Source organism: Bison bison, unplaced genomic scaffold (genome assembly GCF_000754665.1).
Source record: "Bison bison bison isolate TAMUID 2011002044 unplaced genomic scaffold, Bison_UMD1.0 scf7180017864498, whole genome shotgun sequence".
In the NCBI taxonomy this organism is placed as follows: Eukaryota; Metazoa; Chordata; class Mammalia; order Artiodactyla; family Bovidae; genus Bison; species Bison bison.
Window position 1 is genome coordinate 6407724 of NW_011495057.1, and position 23433 is coordinate 6431156.

Below are 23433 nucleotides of genomic sequence, written 5' to 3' on the forward strand. Positions count from 1 at the left end.
AGCTCCTAGTAATCTGAGCATCCAGAATATGGGGGTCACGGTTTGATGACCACTGGAGTGAAGTCTCATTAGGGACTTCCCTGGTGGTCCAGAGGTTAAGACTTCACCTTCCAGGGCAGGCGGTGCAGGTTGAATATCTGGTGGAGGAGCTAAGATCTAAGATCCCACATGCCTCATGGCCAAAAACCCAGAACTTAAACAACAGAAGCAATATTGTAGCAAATCAATAAAGACTTTAAAAATGGTCCACATAAAAAATGTTTTTAAAAGTATTTTCCAGTGTAACATTTTGTGAAAAAAGAAACAACAACAAAATACTTCAAGAGCATTCTATCCTCTCTCCTGTACTTAGCTCTTGTTTCTCTGGCTAATGGCCAGTTTACTTGCCCCTTTCCTGTGGGTCCCCAGCTATTTTCACAGTTTAAGGCTCTGTTTACTTAAGTCTATACTTAGCTTGCAGGTGATAATTGCTTCCTTATCAGTTTTTTTTGCTATTTGCTCTCTAAGCCTGTTCTTAGGTTCTCTCTGCCTTTTTTCACTTGTTTCTCCTTTTAGAAATCCCATCCAGGGAGATGTCTCCTTAGGATTTATTCCAGGCATCACTGGTTGCTTAAAGGAGACTCCCTTTACACTCATTCAACAGAATTATCACATATTTAATATGTGATCAGGCACAGTACAGCATGCTGAGAATACAGAGGTAAATAATCAGATGTGGCCACTCATTTATAATTTAGTGGGAGAGAGCAGTACCAGACTATCAAACAGTCACACGAGTAAATGAACAATTTCCAGTTATGGCAATTGCTCGAAGGAAAACTACAAAGTGCTGAAAGAGAGTGTATCCAGGGAACCTAGTAAAGATGGGTAGATCAGGGAAGGCCTCATGGAGGTGTTAATATTAAACTTGAGAACTGAAGTGTAAGTGGTAGTGAGTGGGGAAGATGGACAGGACTACTCTAAATAGAAGAAACAAACTTCAGAATCACTGTCAGGTTTTAAGCTTTACATTTCATCCTAAGAAGGTTTGTTAGTCAAAAATAAAACATGTCTTTCTACTATAGCTGAAACAGATACAGAGGAAACAGATGCCTATATTAAGAGTAGATTTTGAGGGAATTCCTTGGTGGTCCAGCGATTATGAATCTGCCTTGCAAGGTAGAGTACTCGGGTTTGATCACTGGTTGCGGAACTAAGATCCCACGTACTGCAGAGCAACTAAGCCCTTGTACCGCAACCATCGTGCTTGAGAGCCCCAACTAGAAAGCCTGCGCACCTCAGGGAAAGATCCCACAAGATGCAGTGAAAATCCCACAGGCTTCAACTAAGACCCAACATAACTAAACAAACAAATATGTAAGGGTAGATTTTGGAAAGGGGTAGGGGCTTCCGCAATGGCTCAGCGGGTAAAGAATCTGTCTGCAGTGCAGGAGACATAGGAGACACTAGTTTGATCCCTGGGTTGGGAAGATCCCCTGGAGGAGGGCATGGCAACCCACGCCAGTATTCTTGCCTGGAGAATCCCATGGACAGAGGAGCCTGGTGGATTCCAGTCCACGGAATCACAAAGAGTCGGACATGGCTGAGTGACTAAGCACTACAGAGAAAGCAGTGGCTGAAGGAGAGATCAGAGTCACTACCACTCAGCCTCCTCCCAAATGCTCTCTTCTTGATCAAATAGGACCATTTTCATGACCAGATGGCCACAAAGATTTTAAATATATTATTTTTTTTCTTCATGTTCATTACTACCACTTACCTCATAACTAAAGTCCTCCGACCCCTAGCCATTCTGCTTCCTGCCTGCTCTCAGGATCAGTGGCTCTTGAGCCTGTCACTCATCAGAATCACTTTGGCATTATAAACTGTAAGGTTCCCCCACCAAATTCCAGAACTAGTGAACTGGGATGTCCCAGGGTGAGACTCAGATAATCCACATTTTAACAAAAGGTGCTCCAGTGATTGTAATATGAAAAAGGCTTGAGAAACCCCAGTATACTACAAGCTGTGTGCCCATGATCAAGTTACTTACCCTCTCTGTGCCTCAGTTGCCTCAACTGTAAACTGAGAATAATACTGGTATCTACGTCATGCAGTTATAATGAGTATAAAAAGTGGTAGAGAATCCTGACTTTGGGTAACATACCTGGATAAGAAAGACAATCACTGAAGGGAATGCCAGTTTAGGGACTTACACAACTCAGGATTGTCCCATAGACAGGAGGACTTCCATCGGATCATCTCTGGACATCACTTTGTGAGCATCTTTAAGAGCTGGACAACTCCACCACTAGAGTTGAAGGTGGTAGCATGAATATCAGCTACAGTTTAAAAATCTGCCTTCATGCCTTCTTCTGCAGTATGAGCTCCACAATCCCCACCTCCTTGATTGGCACAGAGCTGTCAATTATCAGACCATATTTTCTGTGAGCCAGGGGAAGGTTAGGTTGGCTGGTCTGAATATTTATGTCCATGGACACAGGAACCGTAGCAGAAGACCTTGCAGGATGGATCAGTCTATTTTCAGTAACTGATGTGGACACCAGGGGAGGAAGCAGTCTCTTCTTTGAAACTGCAATCACTAAAGATAATAAAAGACTGGGATCTCCCATGGGTATCTCTGCTATCAAACTCAGGCACCTGCTGAGGAAGCCACCATGCATTGGAAAACAAAGCCAAGAGAGGAAGCCAGAGATGGAGGGAGTCCTCACAATCAACTTGCTGGAACTCTGGATCTTGCTCGTTCTGACACCATATGACTTACCAAGCCTGGGCAGAGACTAAGAAAGTCTCCTGTGCAATGTATCTATCTATTCGTCCACTGGTTTTACCTACATGGAGATGGATTTCTGTCACTTGAAACCCAGCATTCTGCACAATACCCTTTGATGTTTTTCTGACATATTTGTAGTCAATGTGGCTTCTTCCACAGTGCTGTGAAGTTCTGTTTGAGAAGAAAAGCTAAGATTACCTCCAGCTAACAATCCCAAGAAGCAAGAGCAGGAGTCTAGATGGGAGATGAAGGCAGGACTGTCATTGCTTCAGCTCTCTATTTTACAATTACTGAAGAGCAAACATCAAGGGCTTCCCAGGTGGCACTAGTGGTAAAGAATCTGCCTGCCAATGCAGGAGACCTAAGAGACACAGGTTCGATCCTAGGGTCAGGAAGATCCCCTGGAAAAGGGAATCCACCCTACTATTCCTGCCTGGACAGAGGCAGGGATAGAGGGCATGTTCCTCCATGGGCAGAGGAGCCTGGTGGGCTACAGTGCGTGTGGTCACAAAAGAGTCAGACACAACTGAGTGACTGAGCATACACACAAACGTACTTAAAATGAACTCAGATAAATTTCAAAGTTTAAAACGATTTCCTATTCTGCACTGATCAGAAACTCTGTTATTGCCAATATATGATCCCAGATAGTGTGTGGGTTTATCTCTTCCCTTAAACAAAACAACCTTAATAAAAATGCTATCCCTACAGCTTCAGTGAGAGTCTGTATCTTACAGCAAAGCTTGGCAATATTGCATTCTATTGTGTGTAGAACTCTATTCAAAGCTACATAGAATACAAACTGGAATGGAGTTACAAACAGCATTAAAAGTTAATGAAAAATCACTTTTGTATTTGCAGAACAATAAAATAAGTAGGAAAGGAAATTAATTAGGTTAGGCTAGTTACAGTTAAGACTTAGGTAATTATTTTGAATTTGAAATTTAGATCATTCTCCCCTCTCCTTGATGCAATTATCCATTACACTTACTACTGCACATTTTCATGTCAAGCTAGCCAAAACTCTAAAATAAAGAGGTTGGGACTGCAAGAGAGAAGAGAAAAGAGGCAAATTTGACACACATGGAAGCAAAAGAGTACAGGAAAACATCAGCATTTATTGCACCATCTATCACTAAGAGTGTGCAGGAGCGCCATACTATCTTTATTTGGTCATAGGATAGAAGATATGAACCCCGTACATCTTCAGTGTGACTCAAAGAAGCAAGTGCTGGAAGAACCGAGTTGTAAGTGGATGAAAACACCAGTGTTTCAGAGCTGAAAGGAAACGGGAACAGCAACTGGTATAACTCCCTGTGTTTTAGGTCAGGAGGCACATTTGGGTGGGCTGAGGACCCTGGTCAAGGCCACACAGCTACCCAGGTGGAGTTTCCTCAGTGCTAATTGGTGGTTATTTCCCTCTCTAAGATATACAGCTATCAGGAAAAAAACACCCAGATCAGAGAGTGTTCTTCCATTAGACATATTTCTCAGACTTTCTAATACAATTCTGCCAGACGCTGAGTATGTCCATTCCACTTCTGCATCCTGGAATTGCAGAAAGGACCACAGGATGGGTTTGGGGATGACCCACATACTGTGAGATGGATCTGAGCGTCTGATGACAATGATGTTTGGGTCTCAGAAATTGGTGTCAATTCAGGGCCCTGGTCCTTGCACACGTGTGCTCAGTCGTGTCTGTCTCTTTGTGACCCCATGGACTGTAGCCCACCAGGCTCCTCTGTCCATGGGATTTTCCAGGCAAGAATACTACAGTGGGTTGCCATTTCCTACTTCAGGGGAATCTTCCCAACCCAGAGATCGAACCCGAGTCTCCTGCATTAGCAGGCAGGTTCTTTACCACTGAGCCACCTGAGAGGCCCTCCAATTCAGGGCCTATGTCCAGTAATTCCCCCAAAGACTGATCATTTCCTTTTCCCTAAGTCATAGTCACCTGGGTAAAAGGCCATAGTATCCAGTGGCATCTTAATGAATCTTTTGTTTAAATGAAAATTTACATTTGTAAAAGATAGTCCTTCATGCCATAGAGCATCATGTCCTAGGTTCAATTCAGTTCTACAGAATCAGAAACAAAACAAGATGAGAAGTCTGGGGAGGGCAAGGAGGAAATATCAAAAACAAGGGAAGACTTACTCATTTCTCCAGGACACCCTATTTAGTCCTCAGAACTGCTGGGGAGCAACTTGCCCCAAAGCAGACATAAATACTGTGGCAAGAGAAGAGCCATTTTATGCACTGACATCAAGCATAGGCCATTGGGGTATGAAAAGGTAGCCAGAATCTGGCAACAAGGCCACTCTTTGCAGACCACCATCTCCATCCCTTCATGGATCACAGGCTTGTCATGGCAAAGGGGCTTGCATAACTTGATGAAGCTATGAGCCAAGCCGTGCAGGGCCACCCAAGACAGACAGGTCATAGTGAAGAGTTCCTGCAAATCATGGTCCAATGGAGGAGACAATGGCAAACCACTCCATTATTCTTGCTGCGAGAACCCCATGAACAGAATGAAAAGGCAAAAAAGACATAACACCTGAGGATGAGCCCCTTAGATCAGAAGGTGTCCAATATGTTACTGGGATGAGATGGTTAGATGGCATCACTGACTCAATGGACATGAATCTGACAAACCCCAGGAGATAGCAGAGGACAGAGGAGCCTGGTGTGCTATAGTCCATGGAGTTACAAAGGGCCAACTTAGCAACCCAACAACAACATCTCCACAGCCACAGGAAACCTTGAGTCTGTGTGTTTCAGAGTGGGTCAGGCCGGTTGATACACTCTACTGTCGTTTTTCACAGACCCCCCTCGCCCCCCAATCCCCACCCAGAATCCTCCCTCCTCCTTGCAGTCCTTGGCTGTCCATGACTCTCATGAACATTCCAAGAATACAAAGGCAGACAGACAGATGCCCTTATAAAGTCCTATGAGCCTTGAAAGTGAAAGTTGCTCAGTTGTGTCCAACTCTTTGTGACTCTATGGACTATACAGTCCATGGAATTCTCTAGGCCAGAATACTGGAATGGGTAGCCTTTCCCTTCTCCAGCGGGTCTTCCCAATCCAGGAATTGAACTTACAAAGGAGGTTTCTGGAAGGAATGGCAACACAATTGTTTGAAGTTGATGTAACGAATTACATAGTAGTGCTACTCACTGTACACCCCCAAAATGTAACAACCCAAAGGGTCCTCAAAGTCAAAACTGCATAAATGAATATTTAAGAGTTCCAGATGCTAAAAATACACCTGAGATCTCATTTTCTTCTTAATCAGAAATTGCTTCGGGGAAGAAGGCTCTTTGCCTTCTGGAATCCAACATCAGCCAAGTTAACTTGGCATCTTGGCAAAAATCAAGGATAACTGACTCTTGCCAATTGTAAACAGAGAGCATAGAATTTAAATGTAAGAGCTACAGAGGAGGAAAAAGCTGCCTACCTGTTGTTGTGAAATGAACAAGACTATTTAAATTTTATCAGATATTGCCTTAGTAGAATTTGAATATGGTCAGATTTTTTCTTTTTTTTCAAATGGACATCTGTCATTACAAACTCAATCATGTTAATGTGAAAATATTTCAGAAGAATGAGAAACAGAATTAAAACCTGTTAAACTTTTTCAGTACTACTAGTTTTCCATTTAAGTGCATCACCATTTTCCCCATCTATTCTAGATTGCTCATAAGTCTCCACATTTCTACCAAATCTCACTTTTTGGATATGGGATTTCAGGTTGCAGTTATGTCATTTTCCCTAGCTCAGGGTTAGTGGAAATACCTTGGAGCCAAAGCAAACTCGGAGTCTCTACTTAATTTTCTGCCAGTGGTTCGGTGAATGGACTTCTGATTTCTGTTGATTATGGAATCGCTTCTGGGGATGGATCTAAAATGCAGCCACTGACCCCTAATGTCAATCATAAAATTCTGGGTCCAAAATTCAGGGTCAATTTCATTGTTCACAGTGTATTTCTGGTGGCATGATCATAAGCAGCCCGACTGCTTTATGGATTCACCTCTCTCCTGAGCAAACTTAAAAGAAGGCTTAGTAAAACCTCCATTGGTTTATTGAGTGTATAAGGGCTGCCACTCTTGTCTTCTACTAGATATTCTTTGGCCTTATTCATCTGTGGGCTTCCCTGATGATTCAGATGGTAGAGAATCTACCCGAAATGCAGGAGACCCGGGTTCGATCCCTGGATCTGGAAGATCCCCTGGAGAAGGGAATGGCTACCCACTCCAGTATTCTGGCATGGAGAACCCCATGGACAGTGGAGCCTGGTGGGCTATATAGCCCATGGGGTTGCAAAGAGTTGGACATGACTGAGCGACTAATGCTTTCACTTTTTATGCATCTGAAAAGAATTCTAAAACTGAATTTTGAAAGTTAAAAAGTAAGAGTTTCTTAATATGACTAAATACACCTTTCTTAGCTAATTACTTTGTGATGGGTCATGTAATCAACAGAAATCATGGAGACTATCTTATGATAAAAATCATTTGTGTCTTAAAGTAATATTTTATAGTACAAGAAATGCAAGATTGTGTGAGCCTAGTTTATATGAGCTCATAATTCATAATAAATTGGTTATAAAAGTAATCTGAAAGCTGTTCCCAGGACCATGAAATAGATAAATATTCATGTCTATTGTTTTTCATTTGCAAACAACTATTAATTGTCACTTTACCCACACAGCACATAATAAGCATTCTGGAATTCTACACTTATCACTGTGATGTTTTTATTAAGAGTATGTTAAGGTATTTGCACACGTACTCGACCACAGCACGGAAAGCTGGATATTTTGCCTCTGTTAGCGTTCCTACTCTGACTAGATCAGAACCATTTTTGATGTCAATTTCTGGCCGTCTCAATTTTTTAAAAATTAATGAGGAAAATTCTCTCCCATCAAGAATCGTTACTAAATATGTAGCCAGCTGCCACCTACAGAACAGTTAAATATCACCTTCAAAGAAGAAAAAGGCAACTGGGCGGGGTGTATTTTGTTCTATCTCTAAGATGGTCCTAACAAACAAGAAACTTCCCAAGATGCTGGCTGTCAATGTCACTGGTGGCAATGCTGCCTGCACAGTCTTCTTTACTTCTTTTAAAACTTTTAATTTTATATTGGAGTATAGCCGATTTACAATGTGGGGACAGTTTCAGACAGACAGTAAAGACACTCATTAGCCATACATATATACATGTCCCCATTTTTCCCTAAACTCCCCTCTCATTATGGTAATATCTACAGCAACCAAGCTCACAAACACAGCTAGAAGGTTGTGGCCACACCAAAGATAGGTTGATATACTGTGAGTCCTGCAGAAACTGTCAGCTCTCTTGTCTCTGGAATCTCGCCCCCAATTCTTCCCATTGAGCTCTTTCCTGGGGTCTCTTGTGTTCCAGGCACAATGGGTCCTGACCCTCAATGAGGCTGCCAGTTGGGGAGACAGACATGGAAGCAAATGTTTACAACTCAGGCTGAGTCAAGTCATGGGAAATGGGGATAAAAGCTTGAGAATAGGAAGGGGGCACTAGTGATGAGTTCTGTCTGCTGCATTAGCACAGAACCATTTACTTTCAGTCCATAAAACTCAGTATAAAAGGACAGAAGCTGCTTCGAGGGTTTCAGCTTCTGAGCTGGCACTAATGGTAAAGAATCCTCCTGCCAATGCAAGAGACACAAGAGATACAGGTTTGGTTCCTGGATCTGGAAGATCCCCTGGAGGAGGGCATGGGAACCCACTCCAGTATTCTTGCCTGAAGAATCCCCTAAACACAGGAGCCTGGTGGGCTATGGCCCATAAGGTTGCAAAGAGCTGGACACAACTGAAGCGACTTAGCACTTAACAAGCAGCATGAAATGGGACCCTCCTACAAATTAGTGGAGCATTAGTGAATATTACAAATGCAAAGCCTAATTTTGTGAACCCCAATGTAATGAGAAAGTTTGGAAAAGTCATTGAAATAGTCAGAAGAAAGAAGTCTTATCTGAAATTTTCTTTCGTGATGACAGTAAAGCCTTCCCAAAGTACAGGTGTCTTTAACCCCCATTCTGGGGTAGCTTCGAGCCTCTTTCCAAGGAGACTGCCCAACAGAATCTTCTATTCTTTAACACCGAAGACCCCACCACTCCCACCCTCACCCCACTTCTCACCCCAGTTTTGGTTAAACTGATACATAAACCTCTGGTGGTGGTGGTGTGTAGTTGCCAGGTCATGTACAACTCTTGCGACCCCATGGACTGTAGCTTGCCAGGCTCCTCTGTCCATGGGATTTCCCAGGCAAGAATACTGGAGTAGGTTGCCATTTCCTTCTCTAGATAGATAAACCTCTACCTCTGGCTAATCTGCTAATTACTCACTACTGAGTACTCCCACACACATAATAAACTTTTTTCCTATTTAAGGAAAAAAAACCCCAAAAACCTCAGTATAAGTTTTGGCAATCTGTGACTCAGGGAAACAGAACACTTAGTGAAAAATAAGGTTCTTCTTTTCACATTTTATTCCTCTTTAATCTGTGATGATCTGGATATCATGAAATTTCCTATCAAATCTCTTGGATGCTTGATTTACTCTTGAAAGGTATGTTCCCAGAGACCTTGGTTCTGTACTCTTGAACTTTCTTTTGAAGTCTGTGGCTTTTACAACAGTCAGTTCTTCTCTGTGCAGATTTTTCAACTGGAGAACAGAAAACTGTGTCTTTCTCTCTCTCTTCATAGACTATATATGTATAAACTATATATATAAACAGAACATATCTATATGTTCCTGGTGATGCATCTGGTTGCTAGACTTCGAGACTGGGTTTGAGGATTGCTGTGTTCAAGCCGCTTTAGGAAACAAACCAAACACTCGAAGCGTCCTGAATCCTCTTCTATCTCAGGGGAAGAGGAAGAGCACTGGGCAAAAAATAGGAAGTTATCGGGCATCATGTTTTAGTGCCAGGTCTGTTGCTTCCTGACTGTGCAAATGTAAGCTTCTTGGTTGCTCCTCTGTACACGGAGGAAGCTGGGACTAGATGATGCTTTGGTTTTTGAAATTTATTTTTATGAGGAAAACTAGACAGTCTGAACTAGGTGGTATTACATACTGAACCAATAACCCTAACAGGAGCTAACTTGCCTATCACCATGACTTATTTAGCGAGTGAGGTCTTTGCACCTATAATCAAAGTCCACACTAATGACTGGTAGTTATTTGAATTGATTCTCAATGAACTGCTAATCACCCTGTTGGTATTTACCAATAAAGCAAGCAGCCCTGTACCTGCAGGTTCTATGTTTTATATTTGTATCTTTCCATTCAGAATTCTGAATGGAAATCTGTGTGCTCAACTAAAATTTCTATGTCTATTTAATGTACTAGGAGTATCATTAAACATCTGTAGTGTTTTAAGAAGTCCTAATTTTGATTTGCAAAAGCTGAAAAGAATATATAAAGTAACAGAATCTTAAAGATGATATTATGTGAACAGAGGAACCTGGTAGGCCACAGTCCATGGGGTCAAGAGTCAGACATAACTTAGTGACTAAACCACCAACCACTCAGCCACCTGTAATTTGCTTCTCCCTGTAGACTTTTTCTTAACTCTCTATCCCGCCTTCTGAGTCTCCTGTCTTCCTGCGAGCTGCCTCCTGCATTTGCCCCATATCCCAGAAGCCACACTACTAGAAATTAAGAAGTAATTGTCAGAATTGCTTAAAATCTGCAGAATTTGAATAATACTCAGTGGCCAAGGTTTTCTACAGAGTTGATCCAATCAAAGTAGATTTTTATAAAATCTAGTAATGATAGCTGAGAGAATAAGAATAAACATGGAATTTAGAGGGTGCTGGCGGTATATAACAAAGTGAAAATTGACATCAGAATCTGAAAGTGGGTGACAGGCAGGTGAATGAACATCAGTGACCAACATACAAGTTCCCTGCCATTGGGAACAGAGGTAGAGCATATGTAAATATATAAAAGGAATGCTTACAGATAGACTAAGTGTCATGAAATAAGTTTTAAGAAGTAATAAACAGGTACTGGTAGATATACCATCAGAGTATGCCAACTTTATATAGGATGTTGAGAGAAGGTGATATTTAAGCTATACTGTGAAGGAAAAGGAAAAGCCAGTAATGGAAACAGGGAAGGAAAACATGTTCTAGGAAGAGAGAAGAGCTAACTCAAAGGCCCTGAGATGGGAAAAATCACATAAAAGGAAGACAGGATATGGAGATGTCCAGAGGGGAGCTGTGGGAGCAGATATTCATTTGATTTAAAAAATGGTTGCAGCTCTCATCAAAATCAGAGGAAGTGACTCAAACAAGTGACTTTTAAAAGAAATGAGATTTTATTTTCCCGAGGATATGATTGACAGTAAGCATAATGTCTTTCCAAGTTATAAGTGGCTTTGCTTCAGGTCAGGTATAAAAAGATCCCCTGAGAGAAAATAAAATTTCAAAACAGCAACATCAAAATGAGGAAGAACAGCCTGATTCTGAAGGAAAAGAATATACTTTCTCATCAGAGAGGTGCAAGAGAAAAGAATTATGCCAATCTAGTCTAAAAGTCTTCACTTTCACTTTCCACTTTCATGCATTGGAGAAGGAAATGGCAACCCACTCCAGTATTCTTGCCTGGAGAATCCCAGGGACAGGGGAGCCTGGTGGGCTGCCGTCTCTGGGGTTGCACAGAGTCAGACACAACTGAAGCGACTTAGCAGCAGCAGCAGCAGTCTAAAAGAAAAACTTTATATGCCACAAAATATATTTAGTTTGAAAAAAAGCAATACAGAATCTTGTTAGAAATACCAAAGCATAGAGGTCAGTTTGCCTATAAGGTCCTGCATCAATTAACTGTCTGAGAAAAAAGAATAAGGTGGCTTTACTTTGTCTAAAATCAGAAGCTTATAGCTACTAACTATAAAGTTTTCATACCAACAAAGGAGTGTTAAAATATAACCTGGGCCTACTGATGTTAACTGTACTTTTGCAAAACAAAAAATTAAAAGTAGCCATACACACATGGAAGATTTGAGTAAAATCTTGGCTTACAGAAAGGTCACATCATTGACCAAAATGAACATATACTTTAGACCAATCATGTTCAAGATTGGAGTCTTACAGAGCCTGGATTGGTGGTAATGAGTTTTGCAAAGGTGAGATTATAGCTATGTGATTCTTTTATATGCTGCTGCTGCTGCTGCTAAGTCGCTTCAGTCATGTCCGACTCTGTGCGACCCCAGAGATGGCAGCCCACCAGGCTCCCCCGTCCCTGGGATTCTCCAGGCAAGAACACTGGAGTGGGTTGCCATTTCCCTCTCCAATGCATGAAAGTGAAAAGTGAAAGTGAAGTCACTCAGTTGTGTCTGACTCCTAGCGACCCCATGGACTGCAGCCCACCAGGCTCCTCCATCCATGGGATTTGCCAGGCAAGAGTACTGGAGTGGGGTGCCATTGCCTTCTCTGTTTTATATGCTAGGTATGATAATTTATAGCTAAACAATTGACCTTATATGTTAATGCTGAATTTTCAACTAAATTCAGATATCAGTATTTAGTGTAAATCAGAAAGAAACTAGTAGAAAAAAATGTCATTAAAGGTATGAAAGTCAAACAAGTTTTTGTTTAAGGTAAACATTTAAAAATAGTATCAATTAAGAGCTAAAACATTATTGGTCCTGCCAAAAACAAGCAATCTTGAAAAGAAAGCTGGAACAAAACTATATTACAAGGTTATAGTGACTAAAACAGTACAGTACTAGCATAAAAATAGACACATAGATGAAAGAAACAGAATAGAGAGCTCAGAAATAAACACCCAAGTAAATGGTCAATTTACGACAAAGGGTCTGAGACTATACAATGGGGAGAGGACAGTCTCTTCAATAAATGGTGTTGGGGAAACTGGTCAGTGACATGCAAAAGAATGAAGCTGGACCACTACTTTACACCATACACAAAAATTTACTCAAATGGATGAAAGACTTGAACACAACAACTGAAATCGTAAAACTCTTGCATGAAAACATAAGCTGTAAGGTCTCTGACCTTGTAGATAATTTTCTGAATCTGTCTCCAAAAGCAAAAACAAACAGGTTGAACTACATCAAACTAAAAAGCTTTTGCATGGCAAAAGAAACCATCAACAAAATCAAAAGGAAACCTACTGAACAGAAGAAAATATTTGTAAACCAAAACCCAAATATATAAACAACTCATACAACTCAATAAAACCCCAAACAATCTGATTTTTTAAAAAATAGAAAATCTGAATAAATATTTTTCCAAAGAAGACATGCAGATGGCCAAAGGGGCATGCAAAGAGGCTCTGTGTCCGTCATCATCAGGAGAATGCAAACCAACACCACAATGAGATATTGCTTCACACTTGTTATAATGGCTATCATCAAAAAGACTAGAAATACGTGTTGGTGAGGATGCGGAGAGGAAACCCTCATGCTACTGCTGGTGGGAATGTAAATTGGTGCAGTCACTTTTGGTAAACAGTTATGAAGTTTCCTCAAAACATTAAAAATAGGACTACCATATGATCCCATGTTTCTATTTCTGGGTTTTTATCTGAAGAAAATGAAAACACTAACTTGAAAAGATATATGAACTCCCATGTGAGTCTCAATGAACTCCGGGAGTTGGTGATGGACAGGGAGGCCTGGCGTGCTGCGATTCATGGGGTCGCAGAGTCGGACACGACTGAGCGACTGATCTGATCTGATGTTCATTGCAGCACTATTTACAGTCCCGAAGTCATAGAAACTCGTATTTATTGGCATATATTTTTTTAGGTTTCACGCATATTCAGAAACCATCACAAAGCAAGAAACATGCATTCTATAACCATTTCGACACCAAAACCCAGAGGAAAATATAAACTAGGCTGTATAAGCCTTTAAATCTCTATGGTCGGATCAAACATTCAAGTAGTTTCAGAGGGGTTTCTTTCAATTAATTTGTTCTAGTGCTTTCACAAGCAAGTTCATAAAAATGTGGAAGAGAATCAAAATGTACAAAACACAGATATAAATGATTCCAAGGCCTTAATGAATCCAGGAGAGAAAGATTGCTCATAGCTTTGGTTTTGTTTTTATATTACAGATAGGGACTTGTAGGATGGCTTTGAAAACCATCTTGAAATAATATGAAATCAGCAAAATTTTATTAACTCTACTAATTTCAGACTCAGATTTTTTTTCCCTCTAAGTGTAATGTAAAGCTGATGACAGCTCATCGGTGTTATGCAATGTATTTCCTTTGTCAAGGTGAAGAAATGTTGGTTTACAGAAAGAAATTGAATGTAATTTTAAGCAATTTACTTTTAAAGATGAATACAACTATTTAGCAGAGGATATTTTAAGTAAAAGCAAAATAACAGCTGACTGGCTGTATGTCAAAGACTAAGATATATTTCTTTTGTATTCAGCCTATGTTTTTCCTATATGGTATATTTTGCAAAAAAAAAAAAAAATCCCACACAGCATGATTATTTTTCTACCTTTTATAAAAGATAGAGCCTGTTTATTCATTTAGTAGATACAGAAATTTGGTCTATAATTGAACTCCTAGTACTCTCGCCTGGAAAATCCCATGAATGGAGGAGCCTGGTGGGCTGCAGTCCATGGGGTCGCTAAGAGTCGGGCACGACTGAGTGACTTCACTTTCACTTTTCACTTTCATGCATTGGAGAAGGAAATGGCAACCCACTCCGTTATTGCCTGGAGAATCCCAGGGACAGAGGAGCCTTGTGGGCTGCCGTCTATGGGGTCGCACAGAGTCGGACACGACTGAAGCGACTTAGCAGCATACAATGGAATAGGCTTCCCTCATAGCTCATTCAGTAAAGAATCCATCTTCAATGCAGGAGACCCTGGTTTGATTCCTGGGTGAGGAAGATCTCCTGGAGAAGGAAATCACAACCCACTCCAGTATTCTTACCTGGAGAATCCCATGGACAGAGGAGCCTGGTGGGCTACAGTCCATGGGATCGCAAGAGTTGGACACGATTTAGCAACTAAAGCACCACCATACAACACTTTGGCCACCTGATGCGAAGAGCTGACCCACTGGAAAAGACCCCTGATTCTGGGAAAGATTGAGGGCAAGAGGAGAAGGCGTCATGGGATGAGACGGTTAGATGCCATCCCTCACTTAATGGACATGAGTTCGAGGAAACTCAGGGAGCCAGTGAAGGAAGCCTGACGTGCTGCAGTCCATGGGGTCACAAAGAGTCAGACACGACTTAACAACGGCAAACAACTGACAGGTGAGAGCTGGGAGAAGAACGTTCCAGATCTGAGACTTGGTTTGGTAGAGAAATTGTGATGAAGCCGGAAACACTGGCCAGGGAATTAAGGTGAGGCTGTGGAGCAGGAGTTGGCCCCACCCATGGCTTTGCAAGCTCCAGGGAGAAGTTTTTGCTAAAGGGACTGAGCTATCACTGAAAAGTTTTAAACATGGGAGTGTCATCGTCAGATTTATATATTTAAAAAACAGGTTGTGAGAATCAAAGGTTGATCTTTAAATTGTTTGTAAAGCTGGCATTCTGATTCTGCAATGACGGGGTCCTTCACTCTCTCTTATTACACATACAAAACAATTATGCACCACACCTTTTGTAACTTGCTGTGTTTAGCAGTAATAGTCTACGTAGAGAAAGAACATCAGATTGCAAAACAGTCTACCTAGAGAAAGAGCACCAGATTGTAAATTTCAACAGCGGTTGGGGGGTAAAAAATAAGCCATTGTTGTGATTTCTCCTGAAATGGCCCTCCTGGCTATTGCACCTTACACGGGCATGTATCCTTTCAGATCTGGTCCTCTGCTGACCCTGCTCCTAATTTGACACTGCTCCTTCTAAGACTTTTATCTGCTCAGCAGTTCCATTACTGACAATTGATTGGGCTCTTTCTCCTGGTCCTAACTCATTACCTTGCCTCATAAAGAAGGACCAGACTCCTTCCTGTCAAAATGAACTGTCCTTTTGTACCAAAGCCTTGGCCTGGACTCAAGACCATTTTCCCCCTTACAATCCAAGAGACTATAGTCTCCTTGAGAACAGGGGTTATATCTGCTTCTCAGTTACATCTCCTGTTTTCATCACAGGGCTTGGCATCTCCCATTGTTACATCTTCAATAAACGCTGTTGAATGAATGAATGCCCTGACCTTGGGCAGCCTGTACCGATCTGATATCACTCTGGACCAGAATTCTCCTGTCTGCCACTCATCACTCTCCTTCCAGTGTCTACACTGTGAAGCATGATGGCTCTGTGCCAGTTAGACTCTCCCAACTATTTTAACCAGAGCTGAAACTGAGCCTTTTTTCCTATCTTAATCATTTAAGGCACAAGCTTGGGATTGTTTTCCTCAAACGTGGCTGAGTCTTAACTTGGATAACTCAGAAAAAAAAAACCAAGTCTGCAGATACTCTGCATCATTGCCAGGATATTAGCAGTAATAAAGCTCACATCCATTGGCCTCACTGCTTGCCAGGCACCATGCTAACTGCTTTGTAGACATTGTCTCCTTTGATCCTCACTGCAGCCCTACAGGGAAAAGATTATTACCCCCATTTTACAGATGAGAAAATCAAGGCTAGAGTCACAGAGCTAACAAGGAGATCTGAGATTTTCAAGATTCCTCTGAATGTAAAACTTGCACTCTTTAACAGTTAGGAGAAAAATGTACAAAATAAAACTGATAATAATACATCCACATACTGAAAATTAACACAGAGAAACGCATAAATTAATTGATAATGGTACTGAAAAATGGATGCTTATCTGAAACTCTTTGTTGTATAATTGGATAGATTCTAATTTCTCTGTCACACATTTTCCCTCTTTGCCTCCAAAGTATCTGTCTATTCATAATCTTCTATTAGTACACAGAGCACATTTGAGATTTTTTTCATAATCTTCAAGCATTTTATTTTAATAAGAAGCAGCCCAGGAAAACTAGGAAGGCAAGAAAACAATCATATCTTACTGGATTTTAAAAGCCTCAAAAGAAAAAGTGTATGAAAAGAACCTAAGAGCTCTTATGGTACAACTGAAATGTACATGAGATCAAACCATCCAGAGCTTTAAAATCTGCTCTACTTACAGAGGAGCAGACATCTTCCAAAGTGCTGTGAGTGACACTTTTAAAGTGTCCAAAACTCAGATTTCTCTTTACCATCAAAGCACACATTCAGGTATTTTCTGACTTAAAGAGACTGCCTTAAAAATATGAGTGATCTTCCTCTCAAACCAGGGCTCTGTAAGAACTTGAGGGGTGGGAAGGGGTGGGGGATGAGACAGAGGTTTCAGGAGGGAGGAGATATATGTCTAACTATGACTAATTCATGTTGATGTATGGCAGAAACTAACGCAATACTGTAAAGCAATTATCCTTCAATTAAAAAGAAATATATTTTTTAAAAATGTGTGCTGTTCCTGATGTTATCTGAAACAAATATAAAATATACAGCGAACTGTCTACCTAGAAAACTACAGAATTATAATCTAGGGACTAGCCTAGTGTAAGGCAAAACTCCAGATGAAGTCTTACTGAAGAATAATAAAACATTTCTTCAGTAAAATAGTTATCTAAAGGAATCCTGGTTCTAATGTTCATACTCACTGTCATGAGTAGATTGTGAAATATTATGTAATTCACTTGGGATATATTGAGAATAAGAGAAAGTACTTCTAGCAAATCACAAGCAAAATTTAAGAGAATAAATGGGAAATGTTTTAGCAGCTTATCTTCACTGGGGACACTAATTTCCCAACTTGAAAAATTTATGAAGTCAAGAAAAATTTTTTAAATTTTGAAAAGAATCTAACTTGTAGACGAGAGTACCTTCGATGAACTTATAAATATAGCTTAGATTTACCAAGTCAGTGATTTTAAAACATAGACATGTGTACCCCAATGTTCATCGCAGCACTGTTTATAATAGCCAGGACATGGAAGCAACCTAGATGCCCATCAGCAGATGAATGGATAAGAAAGCTGTGGTACATATACACAATGGAGTATTACTCAGCCATTAAAAAGAATACATTTGAATCAGTTCTAATGAGGTGGATGAAACTGGAGCCTATTATACAGAGTGAAGTAAGCCAGAAGGAAAAACACCGATACAGTATACTAACACATATATATGGAATTTAGAAAGATGGTAACAATAACCCTGTATACGAGACAGCAAAAGAGACACTGATGTATAGAACAGTCTTATGGACTCTGTAGGAGAGGGAGAGGGTGGGAAGATTTGGGAGAATGGCATTGAAACATATAAAATATCATGTATGAAACGAGATGCCAGTCCAGGTTCGATGTACGATACTGGATGCTTGGGGCTAGTGCACTGGGACGACCCAGAGGGATGGTATGGGGAGGGAGGAGGGAGGAGGGTTCAGGATGGGGAACACATGTATACCTGTGGTGGATTCATTTTGATATTTGGCAAAACTAATACAATTATGTAAAGTTTAAAAATAAAATAAAATTAAAATAAATAAATAAAAAATAAAACATAGTATCAGTGATGTATTATATATATGTTTATCTTTTCTGGTTTTTTTTTTTTTTTTTTTGATTAGGAGGTTCTTTTAGGACTTAAAAGGCACAGGAGAACCTGGGCATGGATCATACTTTGAAGATGCCTAGCTCTGTATCTATGGACATGTCGCTTAAAAGTTTCAGTTTAAAGCCTCAGCTCCTTCATCTGTGCTCTAGGGGGTAATATTATTCACTTTTTCACATTCACAGAGGCAGTGTGTAGCGTAGAGGCATGGATTTTGGCGAGGCACAACCTGGGTTTGAATCCTAGCTTTTCCTTTGCATCTCAGCCTACACGTGTGGGGCCCTGAGTATCTGCCTGAGCCTTAGCTTCCTCATCTACAAACTTAGAATATCATGTCCAGTGAGATATCAATAGGATAAGGGAAAACATCTAGCACATACTAAGTTTTCAATAAATTGTAGCTATTGATGTTCCTGGATAAGTTTTGTAAATTGCATTGTATATGTCATGTTATTATACAACTAGACTGTTTTTTCAGATGTTAGGTAGATTCTTACTGACAGACTAAATCATAACATTTCTCCATTAGTCTGTATATATGAATATATTTTCTCTTCCAATTGGAGCTTTGTTGTGACACTTTTCTCAAGAAATTCATTATGAGACTATGACATCAACAAACCTCCTAATAATGAAATTCCTGCTTCTTCCTCCATTGCTGCATTCCAGTCTACAGTCAGCAATGAGTTTTAATTCACTCATTCAACAAACACCTACTGAAGGCTTACTATGTGACAAGATCTATGCTAGGAATTATATTGCCAGAGGAATTAGCCTATTTATTTTATCACAGATGGTTTCATTCAATATTGTTTAAGTTATTATGATAAAATATTGCAGTAATATAGAAAACAGAAATATTATAATGTCTACAATGGGAATTAAAAATAAGTTTTGACAATATGTTACATGTTCTCTAGAAAATAATCACATGCAAACTCTTTTCACAAGAGTTACCATAGAAATAAATAATTTCAAAGTGTCCATGAGGCTAAACCAAGGAAAGGAATTTTAAAATGGAAACACTTTTACAATTACCATTATTTATGACTTAGTATGGAGTTATCTTTCAGAGCAGATTCTTAAGGGCTTTACATCTAGAATGATTTTCAAATAAGCCACAATTGTAAACAATTAAGGAATTGTTCTGCTTTTACTTTATTTTTCTTAACTGTCATAGGCCATAGGCTATTTCTACCAATGGAAAACAACCAAATTTCACAACACTTATGTATATATATTTCTGTGGTGTTCTAAAACATTTCCCTGCATCATTATAAACATAATCCACTGTAACAGTAATTGAGTGTCCCCAAAGTATAGCAAATTACAAACTGAATAATCAATGTATTAATACAAAATGAGTATAGTACTAGTAATCAACTATGGCTTGTGGACCAAATGTGGCCTACCACCTGGTTTTATAAATAAAGTTTTATTGGAACAAAGCCTGATCCATTTGTTTACATAACAATATTTGGCTGCTTTTGTGATCTACTGGTTGTAGATAGAGACAACTGTAGTTGTGATAGAGACAATATAGCCTGCAAAACCTAAAATACTTTCTATATTTTTACTGAAAAGTTTTGCCAACCCTCGCTTTATAATAAAAGTATGAAAGAATTTCTACACCAACTGGAGTATTAATGTAAAAATTTAAAAGGAATTAAGAGAGAGAGTTTGCTGTATACTTAGCTCTTATTAGGCTTGTGCTCAATGCCAGAAGACACATCAAAGGTAGGATGAGTGAGTAGATGAATTCTCTACAAGCAGTCCTTGCTGAAAGGGCTGTCAAACCACTGGCCCAAGATAATAAAAATTCCAAGAATGGTCCCAAGGGACAGAGTAAATGCTCACCAGAAATGTATAACCATGCTTTCTTTGGGGAGCTGGAGGTTTTGTGTCCAGTGTTTTGTGTTGCTGGAAATCTTGTGACTTTGTATATATTTATAAATACCACAACTTATTTACCTGAAAATGACCATTATAATTAAAAATAGGGGGAAAAAAGTTGAGGTTTTACCTGGGTGTTGTTCTTCAATGCAGACTTGCAAGTACATGAAGAGGAGGAGCCCTGCTACACCAAACAGCAGCACCGACAGGAAGACTTGTTTGGGGTTCATGACCAATTCAGAGGGTTGCATCTCTCCTTACTTCTGAAGAGCACATGGTTTGGTTTCCCCCAGAGCTTCAATCCTTCCTTTTTCCCTTAAGCGCTCATTCCACAAAGTAACCTAGAATTTTAAAAAATCCACACTGTAGCTTGCTGATGACATTTCTTCCCAAATATGGTGTAAATATGCAGTATATAATGATTTCCCAGGTGGCTCAGTAGGAAAGACTCTGTCTGCAATGCAGGAGACCCAGGTTTAATTTCTGGGTTGGGAAGATCCCCTGGAGAAGGAAATGGCAACCCACTCCAGTATTCTTGCCTGGGAAATCGCATGGACAGAGGAGCCTGGTGGGCTACAGTCCATGGGGTTGCAAAGAATCAGACATGACTGAGTGACTAAAACGTTCACTTTCATGCAGTATATAACTGAGAATTTCCATGAACTTTAATAACACTCAGAAGACAGGAAAGACTATAGTTGATGTCCCTGGAATGGCAATTTTCTATTTTGACCTTTATCTTATCTAAGTAACATGCTGTGCTGTGCTTAGTCACTCAGTCGTGTCCCACTCTTTGTGACCCCATGATTGTAGCCCACCAGGCTCCTCTGTCCATGGGGATTCTCCAGGCAAGAATACTGTAGGGAGTTGTCATTCCCTCCTCCAGGGGATCTTCCCAACTCAGGAATCGAACCAGGGTCTCTTGGATTGCAGGTGGATTCTTTACCAGCTGAGCTACCAGGGAAGTCTCAAGTAACCTGCTATTTTATAGTTAATAAGTAACAGCCTAACATTTAATTAGGGGAAGCATACCAGACTTCAGGTTATCTTAAAATGTTTGTGAGTGGAAAGAAGACTCTCAGAATAGATTTTTGAAAAAGGGATTTTGAAAAACACGTTCCTAGAATGAAGGGGGAAACACCACTTCATGTCTTAAAAATATATAGAATTCAAAAATGAAGGGTTCGGTCATCATTTCTCTCCATTTTAAAAGTTAAGAGTCTCTGGACGTCCCTGGTGGCTCAGTGGCTAAGAATCCGCTTGTCAATTCTGGGGACCGGGGTTCGATCTCTGGTCTGGGAAGATTCCACGTGACTCAGAACAACGAAGCCTATGAGCCGCAGCTCCTGCAGCCCACCCACCCTGGAGTCCGTGCTTGGAGACGAGAGAAGCCACCACAATGAGAAGCCCGTGTGCTGCAGTGAAGAGTCGCCTCCACTCGCTGCAACTAGAGAAAGCCAACGCAAAGCAGCAAAGACCTAGCTCAGCCACAACTAAATAAATAATAAAAGAAATGGCATTTCTTCCAATCCTTCTTTTAAAAACAAAAAAGTCAGAGTCTCCTATTTAAAGAGTACACTTAAAATCCCTCAAAAGGCATAAAAGGATAAATATGAAAAGTTCAGAGTTCCATGGCCTCTCCCTCAATTACACAGGAATAGAGAAGTTTACCTCAGATTACAGAAATCTACCTCAGTGATAAAAGGTTACTAAAGAAATATTGCAATGACATTATTTTAAGAACTATCACATTTAGTGGAATCCTAACTTTTTAGTTTTTCTTTTTTAAAGCTCCATCCACTTTTGAGAATGTGATGAAAATATAAATCCCCTCCTTGGAAAAATAAAGACATAAAGTCTTGCGTCAAATGTCAGTATGTTTATGGACCCTTACTGGAACTCAAGTTAAGAAGCCCTCAGTTCAGTTCAGTTCAGTTGCTCAGTCATGTCCGACTCTTTGCGACCCCATGAATCGCAGCACGCCAGGCCTCCCTGTCCATCACCATCTCCCGGAGTTCATAAGAAGCCCTACTCCCTATGAACAGCCATACAAATATGCAGTAGCTTGTATGGTGAGCTCAGGTAATTAGCACCCCATCTAATGAGGCCAAGGTCACGGCACTGTGTCTAAGGCTGGTCAAAGACCTTGGCTCCGTTCCTTGGCCACGTACCACATCTCATCTTTGGATGAGCTGAATTAATGGTTTCTTAGCATGAGGACATCACACACACTGCTGTGTCTAAAAATTCTCTCTCCTTTCTCTCCAAAGATGTCTCAAAAACTTCTGAAAGAATATTGATTTAGCCTTTTTAAGAGGCATTTGGTGAGGTGCCAGGTAAAAGTTAAAATGTGCTGTGGCAGATTGCTAGCCTGCTGAAAGGATAATATTTAGCTATTCTTTGCAAAATCAATTTTCACCCAGATGTTGGGCTTCAAAGGTAACCTTTGAGGTCAGAATTAGACATGGATATGGCAGTAAGATCTCTTGATTAAAAAAAAGAAACAAAAGAAATCCACCAAATAGGTAGAAGTGTTTTGTAATACAACAAAAAGTCATATTATAAATACATTTCTTCCTTCATATTTTAATTATATGCAGACGGGGCCAGAGTAAGAGCAGTGATTGTCAGAGGAGCTTTCTCGAATCCACTTCTCTAGTCCCTTGAGGAAGGGGCAATGGTTAACGTTTTCACATGTACTTTTGAGGATTTCAAGCACTTTCTTGATTTTGGTCCTGGAGGAAGTTTTTAAATAAGTAGAATAACTCAGAGCATGATCGTACTGCGTATTTGGTGGGTGATATTCTGCTCTTATTGGCTTCCAAGGTGGCACTAGTGGTAAAGAATCCACCTGCCAAAGCAGAAGACCTAAGAGACGCAGGTTCCATCCCTGGGCCAAGAAGATCCCCTGGAGGAAGGCATGGCAACCCACTCCAGTATTCTTGCCCGGAGAATCCCATGGACAGAGGAGTCCGGTGGACTACAGTCCATAGGTTCATAAAGACTCAGATAAAATTGAAGTGCCTGAACACTAGCATTTACTCTGCTCTTATATTGATTCAAACCTGAAATATTACGGACTTTCCAAACATATGCAACAAATAGCAATTCCAGAGAGAGATCTGCAATTTGAGGAGCTCTAAGATCAAATCCCTCAAGGAAAACTCCA

At 40.4% G+C, this 23433-nt stretch overlaps 1 protein-coding gene across 2 annotated transcripts in view; it reads right to left on the bottom strand.

The window, feature by feature from the left end:
* The window catches only part of CHST9 (carbohydrate (N-acetylgalactosamine 4-0) sulfotransferase 9), a 280265-nt gene that overhangs the window by 211502 nt on the left and 45330 nt on the right, over positions 1–23433 (bottom strand). For both annotated transcript variants that reach the window (XM_010828955.1, XM_010828954.1), the window contains exon 2: positions 20395–20605. In XM_010828955.1, coding sequence (XP_010827257.1) covers positions 20395–20515 — 121 coding nt within the window. In that variant the 5' untranslated portion in view covers positions 20516–20605. The remainder of the gene's footprint in view (positions 1–20394; positions 20606–23433) is intronic.